The sequence below is a fragment of the Hemicordylus capensis genome, chromosome 3 (assembly GCF_027244095.1).
Source record: "Hemicordylus capensis ecotype Gifberg chromosome 3, rHemCap1.1.pri, whole genome shotgun sequence".
In the NCBI taxonomy this organism is placed as follows: domain Eukaryota; kingdom Metazoa; phylum Chordata; class Lepidosauria; order Squamata; family Cordylidae; genus Hemicordylus; species Hemicordylus capensis.
Genome location: NC_069659.1, coordinates 312,734,361 through 312,750,027, shown reverse-complemented (window position 1 = coordinate 312,750,027; position 15,667 = coordinate 312,734,361). Strand labels below are relative to the sequence as shown.

General features: G+C 42.5%; 1 protein-coding gene across 2 annotated transcripts in view; it reads left to right on the top strand.

The window, feature by feature from the left end:
* The window catches only part of DNER (delta/notch like EGF repeat containing), a 284,163-nt gene that overhangs the window by 183,984 nt on the left and 84,512 nt on the right, over window positions 1-15,667 (top strand). For both annotated transcript variants that reach the window (XM_053304644.1, XM_053304645.1), the window contains one exon: window positions 3,961-4,106. In XM_053304644.1, coding sequence (XP_053160619.1) covers window positions 3,961-4,106 — 146 coding nt within the window. The remainder of the gene's footprint in view (window positions 1-3,960; window positions 4,107-15,667) is intronic.

Genomic DNA, 15,667 nt, shown 5'->3' with positions numbered 1-15,667 from the left:
GCGCTCTACATGGGGCTGCCTTTGTGTGTTCGGAAACTTCCGTTGGTTCAAAATGCAGCGGCTAGATTGGTCTCCGGGATGTCTCAGAGAGACCATATTACATTTTAAAGCAATTGCATTGGCTACCAATAGGTTTTCAGGCAAAATACAAAATGCTGGTGATTACCTTTAAAGCACTAAATGGCTTAGGACTGAGTTACCTAGGAGAGTGCCTTCTTCTGCATGATCCCCACCGCTCATTGAGAGAGGTCCATCTCTGTATGCTTCTGGCTTGTCTGGTGGTGACTTGGGAGTGGGCCTTCTCTGTAGTTGCTCCTAGGGTGAGGAATGCACTCCCTATAGACATTTTTGGTTTAACATCTTTGCCAGCCTTCAAAAGACCTTAAGACACATTTTTTTCAGGCAGGCTTTTAATAATCTCTGAATGTTTTAAATTGCTGTTTTTAACAGTTTGTTTTATTTTGTTTTTGTTGTGTTTATTTTTTGTGAACCACCTAGAGCCCCTGGAATCAGGCAGTATATAAATTAAATAAATAATAACAATAACAACAGCAACAACAATAAATATATGGAATGAGGGCCTGGAATGGGGGGTGGGGGTAGGTAAAGGCTGCAATCTTATACCCACACACCTGAGAGTAAGCCCCATTGAATTCAATGGGATTGGCTCAGTTGGGAGGAGGGGATGCCTTCCCTTGCCCCCGCTCTAGATGCCCATGAGTCTATAAATTGTACACGTTAAATTTCTAGCCCTCATATTTTTGCTGAATAGCGAGCAGTTGCTAGGCTCATGCTGTTAAATGGATATGCTATTTAAACACTGGAACATGCTCTGTAAACCATCTTCAAGGAGCACCACAGTCTAAATTTGGTCAACGCTGTGTTGACAACTTGTATGCCTGTGTTGTAACAGTTTATATATACTCGTGCCATTCTCATACAACTGTTCCATATGGTTTCCTCAGTTTTGTTTCTCCTCCTCCTGTTCCCTGGATATGCCTAGATATTGTGATACCTGTATACTGCAGGCACCACAGCAAGTGCAGTGCTCCAAATGTGGAGCTGCATTTCAGTTGTTGAAAATATGGCGTGACTAATAAAAATGCATTACAAAAGTCCAAAAATAAGGGATTCTGGATTAGTTCTGTTTACTGTGCAAACATTATTATCTCTTTGGGAAAGAAACAATATTAGGATCAAAATGTAGAAAGAAATATTAGGTTTTTCTCATTCAAATATCTCATGAGGGGAAAAAGGTTCAGCTTATATTTCTCTCTCTCTTCATTCTCTCATCTTTTCCCATAATTGAGGTAATTTGCATGAAAATACTCTTCCTTTTCTTGAAGGCCTTGCTATTTAACAGAAATCATAACCTCATATGTATTTCTGTCATATTCAGCAATGCCAACAGTTATTCTGCAAACAGGTTATGGCATCCAGTGGGAAAAACCAGTATGAGCAACTGAATTGTAAATTTGTCATTTGCTTTTGTTGTTATATATAGAATATATATTTAAAGAAAGAAAACTTGCTATGTGTAAGCAGGATGATTTGTTTGCTCCATCTAGGTGGAGCCAGCATGGTGTAGTGGTTAGAGTGCAGGACTAGGACCGGGGAGACCCGAGTTCAAATCCCCATTCAGCCATGAAACTAGCTGGGTGACTCTGGGCCAGTCACTTCTCTCTCAGCCTAACCTACTTCACAGGGTTGTTGTGAGGAGAAACTCAAGTGTGTAGTATACCGCTCTGGGCTCCTTGGAGGAAGAGCAGGATATACATATTAAAAAATAAAATAAATAAATAAAGTAAATCTATTGCTTTCAGTCAATTTCTCAGTACATACATTGGTGAATGTGCCACTATGTGCCAGGTTTTTTGGGGCAGGGGGAGTTGTGCTAATGAAACAGTTGATGTGCCAAGTTCAAAGAAATTAATTCTAAGTACTTATTTTGCTGGTATAAGAAAATGTGTAACTAAACTCTATAAGTTCTGTATTAAGTGATTATCAATATAGTTTTTCTGTAAACTAGTCATAATGGGATCTTCTTAGTAGTGATGGCCATGCTAGATTCTTGTGTCTAATACAAGTGGGTTTAAATCCTTTCTACGTTATGGTTGGGAACCTCTTTGTTGATTACATTTGATGGTCTGTTCTCCAATTCAGTTTGAACTCTCAGGGTAGCATACAATAAGGATGTGTACAAAAACGGTTTGCCTGGTTTGATTCGAGTCTGAACCGGATCCGGTATGTTTTGGTTTTGGCACCCTGAATGAGGGGCCCAGCCTGGTTAAATCTGAACCAGTTCCAGGGGTTATAGGGACATTAAATTGGGCGGGGGTGGGGAGAGGTGGCCACTGTGCATGGGCCATTTGTGTGCCGGGGTTGTGACCCCAGGCACCCAAATAGCCTGTGCACATATGCAACAGCCTCCAAAATGGCCACTGTGTGCTCAGAGAGGTCTGAAACTGGCCTGGGGGAGCCTGGCAGGGGGAGGACCCCCCTCCCCACAGCCACAGCAGCACCCCCCCAAGGCCACTGAAGTCCTCAGTGGCGGTAAGCTCACCTTTTGCCCTTAAAAAAATTAACGGATTTTGCATCCCGACCCAGGCCCAAACCAGCCTGGAGGTTTGGATTGACCTCGAACCAGGCCCAGCCATATAACCTAGCATACAGTTATAGCAGTGGTTGTCCTCCATCTTGAGTCCTCAGATGCTGTTTGACTACAGCTCCTATAATCCCCAGCATCAATAGCCTTTATGACCATCACAACAAAAGGTAACGAGAACAGCAGATTCCTGATCAAGTTATTGAAGAAAACCCATCCCCTGCAGAGTTATTAAGATAGTACCATGGGCTACCATGTGCAAAGCAGCTTCCCTTGTTTTGTAACAGACCCGCACTTCTGCAAGCATCTAAGGAAGCATCGCTGCTGCTGGTCTTGCACAAGATTGCAAGTGCACAAATACTTAAAAGTTGCATGCCCTCACTTGGAGAATGTAACTTCTAAAGTGCCGGTGTGCAGCTTTAAGTATTTGCTCGCTTGTGCGCTTGTGCAAGATCACCAGCATTTCCTTAAATGCCTCAGCAGCACAGGCTGATCCGAAATGTCCCATGTAACACTGCAGAACATGTGGGCCAACATTTTCAACTTCTTTTCTGTCCATTCTTTGAAATAAGATGTGGGCTGGACTTTTGAGTTTTCCATTAGTCGTTCTCTGCAATTAGTACTTAAATTTGTATCACATTCTGTATAAGGGTAAAACTAGACATGACAGTTTTGATCTGTGGTTTGATCTCCCAGTGTCTATTTCTAGTGGAGGCCTGTGATGTTGGTGGGAGACAGGTAGCTCTCCCACAGCTACTGTTGGCTATGGAAGAGGGGAAAAACCTTTCCTCCCACTCAGTGATGAATAGCAGCTTCTGGGGAGCTCAATTTGAGTGAAGAGCATGGGGGGAAGTTTCAAATTCAAATACATTATCATAGTCATAGACCAGTACAGGGGAACGGTTGGATTCTCTTCTCCCAGCACTGTAGTGGGACCTTGTTCAAAGCAGTGCCTTTAAACAAAGAAAATGACACTGGGAGATCTGATCATAGACTCCCCACATCACATCTCCTTTGTACTTCAGTATGTAGTCACATGAGAGTATGGGTATTTTATTTTATCGTATCTTTACATTTATATACTGCTCTTCCTCCACGGAGCCCGGAGTGATGTACATGGTTATGTTTATTCCCACAACAACCCTTTGAGATAAATTAGGCTGAGAGATAAGTGACTGGCCCAGAGCCACTCATTTCATGGCTGAATGGGAATGAGATCTTCCCATTTCTAGTCCAGTTCTGTAACCACTACACCACACTGACTGACAAAAAGCTTTGAATTCAAGCTTTATTATTGTTTTTTAATAATGGTGTTGTAATATTACAATAATGTTGTATTTGGTCTCTTTCCTTAGGTTTTGTGAATGACTCTGTTGCCAAATGCATTGTGGCTTTACGCTTGCCTGTGATTGTAAAAGTCAGCACATGCTTGCCTGCAGGAAGCCAATCAGATGACCTTCAGTGTTCAGGGAAAGGAAAATGCATCACAAAACCTTCTGAGGTAAGAGGAGACATTGTGACTACAGCAGGCATTTGTTTATTGAAAGTATTTCTATACTGTTTTTGAAAAACAATATTAAACAAAAGGTTTTCCAATACACAAAAACATAATACCCTATTAAAGAGTAAAGGCAGCACGGAAGGTAATATTTTGTCTGCTTTTGGAGTTGCATGCAGGAGGTAGCAGGTGGATAACTCGGCAGGGGCGGGGGTGGCTAGAGAAAGGCAGCCTGAACAAGAGCAGGTTTGAGAAGTAAACTGGTAGGGGGGACAAGGGGTTAGGCAGATGCAGTTTATAGGATAATGTACAGCTCTGAAAATGTCCTAATCCAGTTTTTGTCCTTGTATATCCTTGCAAGCTCCAACGTCTAAACTAAGCCTCTTCTCCCTTTGGTTAAGAGCATGTCTTTTAGAGGAGCTGTGCTCTGACTCGGGATTTAGCATTCCTTTACTGTCTTGCACTTTCTTGGTGGGTCCACTGGCATGTCATGCAAAGCGGACCGGGTGAACTTGGGTCCTGGGTGGCGGGATGGGAGCAATTGTTGGGATAATCCAGCAACAATCTCTGGGCTGGGGTACTTATCTGATAGAGTGGCTTCTTTTCCAGTTTGCTACTTTCTAGCTGGATTGCTAGTTTATTGGGAGTGCTTGGGTCCTCAAATATAGCCTCTGTCAGATTCTGTATCAGGTCTGCCCTTGCAAATCCATGACCACCTCAAGTTAACCCGCCTTGAGGTAGACTGGCTAGGGCAGGGGTTCCCACCCTTGGGTCCTCAGATGTTGTTGGACTACAACTCTCATTATCCCCAGCCACAATGGCCAAAGGTCATTGGTTAAAGGTCAGTGGCCAAAGGTCAAGGGCCAAAGGGGCTGACAGGAGCTATAGTTCAACAACATCTAGAGACCCAAAGTTGGGAGCCCCTACTAGGGGATGGGGCATACCTGAGCAATGCAGCCAAGCAGCACGGCTGAAAGAGGGCTGCTGGAATTTGCACCATCAGCCATGATGCTCTTTCCCCCAACTGGACACACAGATACTACTGCCAGGGGGTGTGGGGAGGAGGGGACTGTGCTTCTTAGAAGCAGGAGGTAGTGAGTGTAATTTAAATAAATACTATATTAAAATTGAAATCGCCATAGAAGAGTGAATGAGTGAGTGAGTGTGTGAAAAGCCAATAAATTGTATTGTGTAAAAACAATGAGCCCTTTCTCATGATCAGTGAGAAAAGCTGGGTGGAGGGAGGCGGGGAAGGCTTTTTAAACTTACCTTCTCTGCGGATTCCTCATTGCTTCACTCGCCCAGACAATTGCTGGTAGCCCCCGGAGGGTTGGGGGACAGGATGTGTTCTCCTGACCCTCTGAACTCCCATAACGTATTGCGCAACTGTGCAGTGCATTATGGGTATCCCAGTAGTGCCGGCTAAAAGCAGCCATCGCTGCACATGAGAAGGGAAATAAGGTTAAGGGAACGAGCGCTCCCTTAACCTCATTTAAGAGGGTGGCTGTGCAGGAAGGTTTGCTGCCATGGCGCTGCCGGCAGTCGCTTGGCTGCTGCGGTTTCACATGTGCCGGCAAGTGCAGGCTTGGCTGCCTTTGCCCGCTCTTGGCTGTGAACAGCCTCATTGACTTGTTTCCTGTGCAGCAAGCCTCGTGTCCAAGAGGGATGTGGGTTCGCTGCTTCTGCTGCACTCACCAGCCTGCCGGTGCTCCTAGTGATGGCGGGAGAGGTTGAATGCAAATGATACTGTGTATCACCACTGCAGCGATCTACTCCTCCCATCACTAGGAGCCCCTGATGAGTGCTGCAGAAGCAGCAAGCCCACAACCTTCTTGGATACATGGCTTGCTGCATGAGTTGTAAGCCACCACTTTTACCTGTTAAATCACAAAGTATGTGCTCTTTAAAAAGGGAAATACTATCCTAGGTAACAACTGTTCTGCACCGAACAATTCCATCTTGTCACATAAAACAGATTTCATCATATAAAAGCCTGGAAGAAACAACTCATTTTTTCACCAACATTATCATAAGACAAGGAAAACAATCAAAATCTCGGTCTTGCAGGAAGCAGTGATAAAATCTTCCTAGACCCCCTGTTACAAATCTACATAATCAGGTAATTCAAGGAATGCTTTGTTGAGTTTGCTTAGGATTTAAGCCCAGAAGAGATGAGGTGGAAGTTATGATTCAGGCAAAGAGGATGTTTCATGAATAGAATGCAGAATTGTTATTTTTCCCTTAGTGGAGCACAGAACAGCATTGCTTAAATATAGACAGATGCTGTCTCTTTACAAACAGTGATATGGACCTTTACTTGTTCAGAGTTTTATCACTAGTGAAGGTCAGAGTATATTCTATAATAAAGTATATTCTATGGATATCATTCAGACTTGTTTTGTGTCGTTGTGCTAGCAAGGAACATAGCATATGAATGTTGTGTGTGCAGAAGTTCATCTCTGTTCCCGACCAGCTACTGCGTTTGCACAGCCTCTTGCCCAAGCCTGTATATATGCAAATAGGGAACTCTTTGCACAATCTCTTGCAAAATGTCTTGTACGATCTTTTGCCTAAGCCCACATATGTGCAACTGGGGTACTCCTTATGCAACATGCATTCAGGCGATTTCTGTTCGGCTTGCAGAGCACTGGAAGAGCCAAAGGGCCTTCTGCGAGTGTCACTGTGACTGCTACCCAATGATTTTTATGTTTTAATATCACAAGACTAAAAACAGATGATGAAGCCTCAGCCTCTTATATTTGAAGGTGTTACCTTGCTTATCACCAGGCACTTTCCCAATCAGTCTCTCTCTGTGTTGAAGGTAATGTGTTATCTCTCTCTGTTCACAGGCTGTCCATTGCAAGGAGTATTATGAGATTGCTCAGGAAATGTTTTGATGATGCCTATTAAAATTTTCAACTGCCGTGTCTAGGCAAAAAGTGCTTTATGGATTACTGGAAACATTTGACTTTTCAGTTTAATAATTAACTACTTGCTGGGCTGGGCGCAGAGCATTTACGCCTCTAGTCCTCCCCGACCCTTTGGTTTTCACTCTGTTCTCAGCCCACTGGCATCATTGTTTTCATTCCCCACCCACCTGGAGCCAGTGCCATTTTCGTCCCCTGCCGCTGTTTTATTTCCCCCCCCTCACCCACAAGCCTGTCCACCAGCACCACCACTTTCCTCTCCCTCTGCCGGCAGCTCACTTGCGAACTCTTGCGAGAGATGCCATGCATGGGATTATCTACGGGTACGCCATAGAGAAATAGATATATAGATATTAGGATTGGGGAGTGAATGGGAATTGACATTATTTTATTTTTACATTTATATCCCGCTCTTCCTCCAAGAAGCCCAGAGGAAATACATGGTTATTTTTATCCTCACAACAACCCTGTGAGGTAGATTAGGTGAGAGTCAAGTGATGGCCCAGAGTCACCCAGTGAGTTCCATGGCTGAATAGGGATTTGAACTTAGGTCTCCCTGAATGACTGCATTCATTTAAAAAGTGAACCTGGTACAGGCCCCTCAAATGCATCATACAGATAGGAAGTGTACTTCTTCAATGTAGTTGTATACTGTATTTGTGTACACTATACACAGACTGTATGAGTGTTATATATAATGTGTGGTTGGGCTAGATTGAGGCTTCTGTTTACCAGAAGAGCCAAAGCCCGGAGTGTTGCTGACACACATGTCCATGAAAGTATAATTTTGATTTGAAAGGAAAGCAGGGAATGAGTGTGAAGTGTTGTTATTTGTACCATCAGTGTATACAGCGCCTAGTTATTTAGGCAACATAGACACATAACTGTTGCCTAGGATTTTACAATCTAAAATAGACAATTTTACAATATACAACTCAAGTTATATATTAGTGATAACTTTTAATTTGTAACTTTAAACTTTTTGTAACTTTTAATTGTGGTTTTAGCCTGGCCTTTTAATTTATTAATTTTATTAATTGTGTATTGTTTTATATTGTATCTATTTTATTAATTTTGTGAGACAACCCAAGCAGTAGTGTCCTGGAGGGGTAGGGTATAAATATTTTAAATAAATAAATATGGTGGGCCACTGTGTGAGACAGGATGCTGGACTAGATGGGCCTTGTGCCTGATCCAGCAGGGCTGTTCTTATGTTCTTATATGGACGAAGGACAGATACATTTGGAAGACAGAACTGTTTGTCCCTAGGTAGTCTTTTCTTCTAGGCATCTATTTGTATAATCGTAAAGACTAGCAAGCCAGAGGTTGCCGGTTCAAATCCCCGCTGGTATGCTTCCCAGACTATGGGAAGCACCTATATCAGGCAGCAGCAATATAGGAAGATGCTGAAAGGCATCATCTCAAACTGTGTAGGAGATGGCAATGGTAAACCCCTCCTGTATTCTACCAAAGACAACCACAGGGCTCTGTGGCCTCCAGGAGTTGACACCAAATTGACAGCACACTTTACTTTACTAAAAGTAATGTAGAGGCAGTTGTGTTTCAGTACCTATTGCAAACTGTTTTAATAATGTGTCAAGTTTTGCTAGTCCCTGGTATGTACCCTGTATTTTCCAGATGCTTCTACGTTATTGTATGTAGAGTAAACTACCACTGCAAGTGAAAGATCAGAAGCAAAGAAACCTGTTATTTGGAATATTGCATCCTATCCTGTCTAAATAAAGCAGTTATATTCTATCCTATCCATGTTACTGAAAAGTTCCACTTAGTTCACTGATTGGACTTAACCATAGCTAAGTGCATAGGATTTCAGTCTTAGCAATGTTCAGGATTTCTACCTGGTAAGGATTTTCTGTTCCTTATTTTAAATTATGATTCAGGTATATCAAGCAAAAGAAAATGAATTCCTACCTAACATAGCAAAGTGGACTTGGATGGATGGTATCAAAACCCTTTGGTACTGCAATAACATGAAGGAGTTGTACAGTTTCCCATGGTCATTTATCTCACATGGTCGTTTATAAGGCAAGAAAAGATGAATGACGGTATTGAATTGAGTATAAGGAACCTACCAGGGTGTTTTCCGGACCACAAGATTTGCACCGGTTAAAGCATTGCAAAGTGCTACGGAATAGTGCAACAGTTTGGAGTGACAAAACAAGGGAACTGCTTATTGGTGTGGGAGTGAAAGGGAATCCTGTGGCGAGTCAGGAAGGGGGAAAGACAGGAACTGGTGCACCACCAGCTAAATAAATAAGTAAGTAAGTAAGTAAGTACGAGGGAGGAGGAGGAGAGGAGGCAAGCACTCCTCCAGTGAAGGCTGTGGGATTGCATAGATGTAAACGGTTCAGTTCAATGGGCTTCCTTTTAAGTAAGTGACTGTTCTCTCTTCCTACCCTTTGCTTTGTAGTAAGCAAGTGGGGTTGCACAGAAGTAAATGATTTAGTTCAATGGGCTTCCGCTTCAGTAAAAGTGCACGAGAAAGGGTTGGATTTAGAAATCTTCTCAGCTGCACTAGTATGAGTCTCTGGCCAAAGGAGCAAATTTAAAAGAGGACTGCACAAGAGAACCCTGGTGGAAAAATAATAACAAAACAATCCAACCTCCGACCTCCCTCTCCCTGTTTCTCTCTCTCTCTGCTCAGCAAAAAAAGGCAAATGTAGCTGGGTGGCGGGCCGGCAGCAGCAGCAGCAGCAGTGAGGTTTGAAGGGACCCCCACAAATCTCCAGGGGAGAAGAGAGGAGCTCCATGCCAGCCTCCTGCGAGGCCGATCATTTGGGAAGGGGAGTGCTGTGGCAAAGAGCCAGGGAAGGGAATAGGGGCGAGCCAGGGCAGGCTGCTACCTATGAGGGAGTCCTTGCCAGAACAGAAAAGGGGCTCCATAGAAAACAACAAATCATCATACTGTGGTTTGACCTGTCCACACAACTCTACATTGCAATGCACAAAGTACGGGGCAAGCTTCCTAAAATGGAAAAATACAGCTACTTTTCTGCAGTGCATTTACAAAGTTATAGGGCTAAATCACAGTGATAAAATCCGAAACAAGGCATCTGAAATGTCAACAGCAGCCTGCTGGCAGCATAGGGACTGCGGAATCACAATACAGGAAGCACGGAAGCACACTTAGCAGATACGTTGTAGGGTTAATCTGGAAATCGCCCAGTAGTCAACCTCCAGGCTTGACTACTGTAATGTGCTCTACATGGGGATGCCTTTGTACGTAGTTCGGAAACCTCAGTTAGTCCAAAATGCGACAGCCAGGCTGGTCTCCAGGGTAACTCAAAAAGACCATATTATGCCTGTTTTGAAACAGCTGCACTGGCTGCCGATACGTTTCCGGGCAAAATACAAAGTGCTGGTTATTACCTTTAAAGCCCTGAACGGCTTAAGTCCAGGTTACCTTAGAGAGCGCCTTCTTTGGTCTGATCCCGATCGTACGCTAAGATCATCTGAGGAGGTCCGGCTACAGTTGCCACTGGCTCGTCTGGTGGCGACCCAGAAGCGGGCCTTCTCTATAGCCGCTCCTAAATTGTGGAATGCATTCCCTGCAGAAATCGATAATTTGAATTCTTTATTGGCATTTAGGAGAGCCCTTAAGACCTACCTGTTGGGCCTGGCCTTCCAGGGTTTTTAAATTGTTTTAAAGGGTTTTTAATGTATCAGGTTTTTATAAGGTTTTGAATTTTTATTTTTTAGCTGCTTTATTGTATTTTAAAATTTTTATTCCTGATCACTGATTGATTTTAACTGTTTTATGATATTTGTATTGGCTGGCCAATGGCTGTAATAAAAACTGACTATTTGTGAAGCGCCCTGAACTATTCTGTAAGGGCGGACTAGAAATCCAATCCAATCTAATCAATCAATCAAGTAGGAACCATGGTGTATCGTTTTTAAATCCCCTTTCAGCGTAATGATTCTAGTGCATGCTTTGCAGCAGTCTAATTTCCAGACCCTGAAGACCCAAGAATTCCTTTATTTTTGACATGATGAGCTTATCTACATATTTGTTTTAAAGTATTTATCAGCAGATTTCTCTTTTCTTTGGCATACTCACTCTATCATAATTGAACACCACCATTTTCATTTCTTTGATGGTGTTTGTATGCTATGTTTGCCTTTTTTTTTTTTTTTGGTAGCTTCAATCAGACCTATTTCTACTCCCAGACACTTCACAGTTCAAAGCACTGAACTGGGAGATAAGGCTTAATCAAGTCAGATAAAAGTATGTGTTATCGTCCTTCCTTAGCGCACTGGAAGGGAAGAAGGTGCTTTCATTACTTCTACCGTCACATAGAATAGTTCAGGCAGCATTCCTGACACAGTGTGAGATTGCAGACTTTTGAGGTCTTTACATTGACCTTGCCACCAGGGTTGAAACATTTAGATATTCAAAAGTGGTTTAGCCTTCGGTGTCAGCATTTTATTAGTGAGAGGAACCGACTAAATCCACAGGTTATTTGTGTAGAAAGCATAGAACATAGTGGCAGACCTGTTCAATGGCTTGCATTTTGGCTTTTGAAACTGACAATTGGCTAGTTAGGAAATCTGTTGATGCTTCCTGTAAAGAAAAAGAAGTTGTTCCAAGCTGATATAGGGATGAGAATGGATTTGGAGATATGCTGGCAGGGAATGGATTAGTGACTTACACATTTTTAATTAACAACAAATGAGCAACTTGTGCTTCTCGCCATGGAAGAGATATGTGAGTTTTCCCTTAAACAAACATCAAACAGAAAGCATGAGATGAATGTATAAATCAGTCACATTGTCATGATCAGACTTAGGATATCAAATATGTTTTCAGAGTGATATGTGGAATTAGAGGAGGTTGGTGAAGCTTGGGTTTAAAATCTGCTGCCCTAAATACTGGGCCTGTCCACAACCACAATGTGGGTTCCAATCCAACTCGCCAGTTAGATGGAAGGGGCCATGTTGGTTCCTCCCAACTGTCGTGTCATGTATGTCAGGTTGGACCAGTCAGAACTCTAGCTTGTCTTCCAGAACCTGCCAACTTCCCTGCCCTCTTCTTTCCCCTCTCCTTCCCCTGGGACCTGAATAGTAGGACACCTTTTCTTCTATGACCCCGAGTGGTCCTAGGAGACCCTCAAGGTCCTAGGAGAAAAGCTATCTGATTAGGTGCCTGAGCAGCTCAGCTACATCTGGGAACTAGCTGGTCTACTCTGTCACCTAGTAGGATAGCTAAATGAAAAAAAAAAGTAAGTTTTCTAGGCATCTAGGTTTTTCTAGGATTTGTGTCTTTTTCCCCTTTTCTTTGTAATTTTCTCAACAAATCTCTTTTTCATATTATTTAGTCTGTTAGTTGCATGGCTAGAATTTAAGCCACACAGCCAGTGTAAACAGTGCTGTTTAATCAGCTGGCTTGTGGGAAGTGCAGGCTTAATTAGGCGTGAGATCTTTTGCCACTGTTTTCTTCACCTAGGGTGAGAGATGTCCAGAAATGGCTCAGTAATTTTTCTACAGATGCAGCAATCAGCTGCCAAAATTGTATGTACTATGTTAATCAGTCACAGCATGAGCTTCCCTTTTTTGCGTTGTTGAAACTTCAGTTTAACGTTCCAGCATGACATTTTTTTGCTCTTTATTCATAATGCTTTCTGTTTGCACAGCCCTAATCTTCCAGTCTGCAAAACCTGTTCTTAACAGAATCCAAAAGGCTTTCTACCATAAGCAAGCATCTGTGGCTTTGGTCAGTGCTTCATCTGCCAGTACAAAGATGATCTATCTGTACCATTTTGGTTCAAAGCTTTCTGAATGCTCAATAAGTTACTCTTTTCAGTTTATCTCTGCTTACTGTTCCATAACGGTATTGTGGTCATTATATGATCTAGAAACAGCAAGCAAAAGAATTGTTAGGCCACCCATGTTAGAAAACACTGGGAAGAGTGAAAGAAGCAGAAGGACTTGTCCCTTGCCCATTGTCCCTTGTGAGGTGTTGTTTGAGTCCTCAAGAGCATCCGTGGAAGGCATGCATATTGTATGACTTTTGTGGTTTAGGATTGTATGTTGATGCAGAAACCGTTAAGAACATTGGTAGTGTGCCTCTAAAAAGCTTGCGCGGTGGTGGTGGGGATATCTCTGTGCCTGTATATATTTTGTGTTGCTTTCAGCTAATATGTAAAGTTGTTTTATATTTTTGTAACACTTCTAATGAAATATCTTTATCTTTAGTGCTGTTATTACCTGGTTTGGAATAATTTATCTAGACCATAAGGCTTGGCTGTATTACCAACCAGGCACCATTTCCCTGAGAAGTTCTTCTGCTGAGAATGTTAGCAAGGAGCCCTAAACATGCAGTTTTCCAAGGTGCCAGTACTCAGTAGTCAGGTGCCTTGGAAAAAGTCAGGTGCCTTGGAAACTACATGATTTCTTATACCTGGGATGCTGGCATGAGCATGGTTGGTAATATAAGTAAGGTATCCTGGGACATGTAGTTTCCAGGACATCCAATGTCCCTACTGAATTCCCAGGCACCTTGAAAATTATTTTTTTCAGGGTCTCTGACACGTGATATGCTGTAGTTTAGTGCTCTAGGCATTAGGAAGGAATGGTGATCTCACAAAGATACCTTGCTGCCTCTTGTCAGATACATTTTGAATGAAGAAAAGGGGGATGTGAGGCAGGTCTCAGCGGAATATGGGTGGGAAGTTTTGATGGCTTGTAGTAGTTTGGGGTGGCCTGTGGGTCCCCATCAGGAATTCAGCATGAGTTTCAAATTTTGGAATGGGCAGAGGAAAAAATCAAGCTATTGCCTGATTTTTCTTTTTTCTTTTTAAAAAATTATAGTTCATATTAGCTGAGGCCATTCCAATTTGAGAGGAGTTTGCCATCATTAATTATGCTTCTGACAGTACCGTAATCTTAAAGCAGGTTTAAAGCATACGAGAACTGTTGTGGCACAGCTCTGTCATGCAATTACACAGCCTCAGAATACACACAGGGGAATGTTTACTTCAGTACTGTACAAGGCTTATCCTTGATGTGTAGCTTTCCACACAGAAGGAATTTTTGAGAGGAGTGCTTCCAGATTAGCAGTCTCTGCATTCTGAGGTGATATATTCACTTGCTTAGCCCTCAGTTTTCTAACAGATTAATAATGGTAACTGGCAAAACCAACACCTTTTAAAGTCATGGTTCTCTACATGCCGTCTGTAGATATTAATTACATTGCAATGTAATGATTTCAGCAGCAACATCTATGGTAAGCCCTCATGATATAGTCAATAGGCACTGAAGTCCAGTGCCCTTGAATTACTCCACTGATCCTTGTTCTCAAGACTAGGATACTGTGTACTGTGGTTAAAGCTGTCATAGCAAGTACAGATATGTGAGGAGAAAGAAATTCTGCTGAGTGTGTCTCTTGCAGTTCTTTTCACCAAAAGAAATCCCAAGTGCTTCAGCAACTAAAATCTATAGTTTTGTTGTTCCTAAAGCATTGTTATGCTCAGATATATATTTTTCTCCTTAGTATAATTCTGCTCAACAGACCTCTAGCCATAAGAGAAAAGTATGTGTCAAATACTTTTGAAGCAATCGATAGTGTTAACATTTAAGAATCAAAAATAGGGATTCATGAAAATAAATAGAATTAAATTCACACCTTTTCTGATGCTCTCTTTGACTGTCTAGAGTTGAATAAGCACAGATTCATTTCTAGGTCTAGAAAAGGTTCTGCCAGCACTAGGGCTGAATCAAGGTCAGATGCTTGGAGACTGAGCTCAGTTGAAGTCCAGGGCAAGCTGCTTGTAGCCAGGAAAACTTGGTTCACATAGCAGACCAAGATCTAGGGATGACCTAGAATCATCTAAGGACAGCAGAGCAACAATAGCTCTCAGAGGCAAATGTTTGTGGGGACCCGCCCCCACCACCTTTGAGAATAGTTCTCTGCAAGCTGTGGAAGAATTATGACTGTGATTGTCAACGTCCTACATTTGGCAACAGGCTGTTCTGTTAGGAACAACTAACAGGTGTTAGGGCTAAGGAAGGTTGCTTAAGGGAAGCCCAAGTAACATTGGCACTAATATGGTAGCATACTGCACAAGCAAAACTCTAGTCATGACCTATGACTTAAGGAGTGTTCTAACCAGTGCAATTATGTAACAAAGCTTAGAGGGAGCACCAACCAGGGTAGATTGGGTTCTAGTGCTAATGCTCCAGGACCTAGGAGGTCCCAGACTGTTCCCTTACTGATAGATTTGGGACAATGTTCTTCTGTATCTTAGTGAACAAATTGTGAGTACAGTTGGGCTTGTATATGTAGCCAAGTGAGACCTGCTTATAGTTGAAATGTCCTACTACAAAGGCCTACGTTGGGGCTACAGATATTGTGAATCAGTACCTGCAACATTTTGGACAAGGATGTCAGGGTTTTCAAGAATGTGAGTTGCTGGCTTTAGTGGAACTGCTTTATAGCAATAACACCATTACTGTTCTGTTGAATGTGAGGGAAATACTCTTGCTAAGAGGGGGCTATAGGGCTGATTACAATAAAGCTAGAAACTTATAGCAAATGTTGAAATTTGGATCTTCAAAAAACAAAGCCTCAGTTAAATATAGCTGGATTTGTATGTATTCTAACAAGCATTAGGGTGA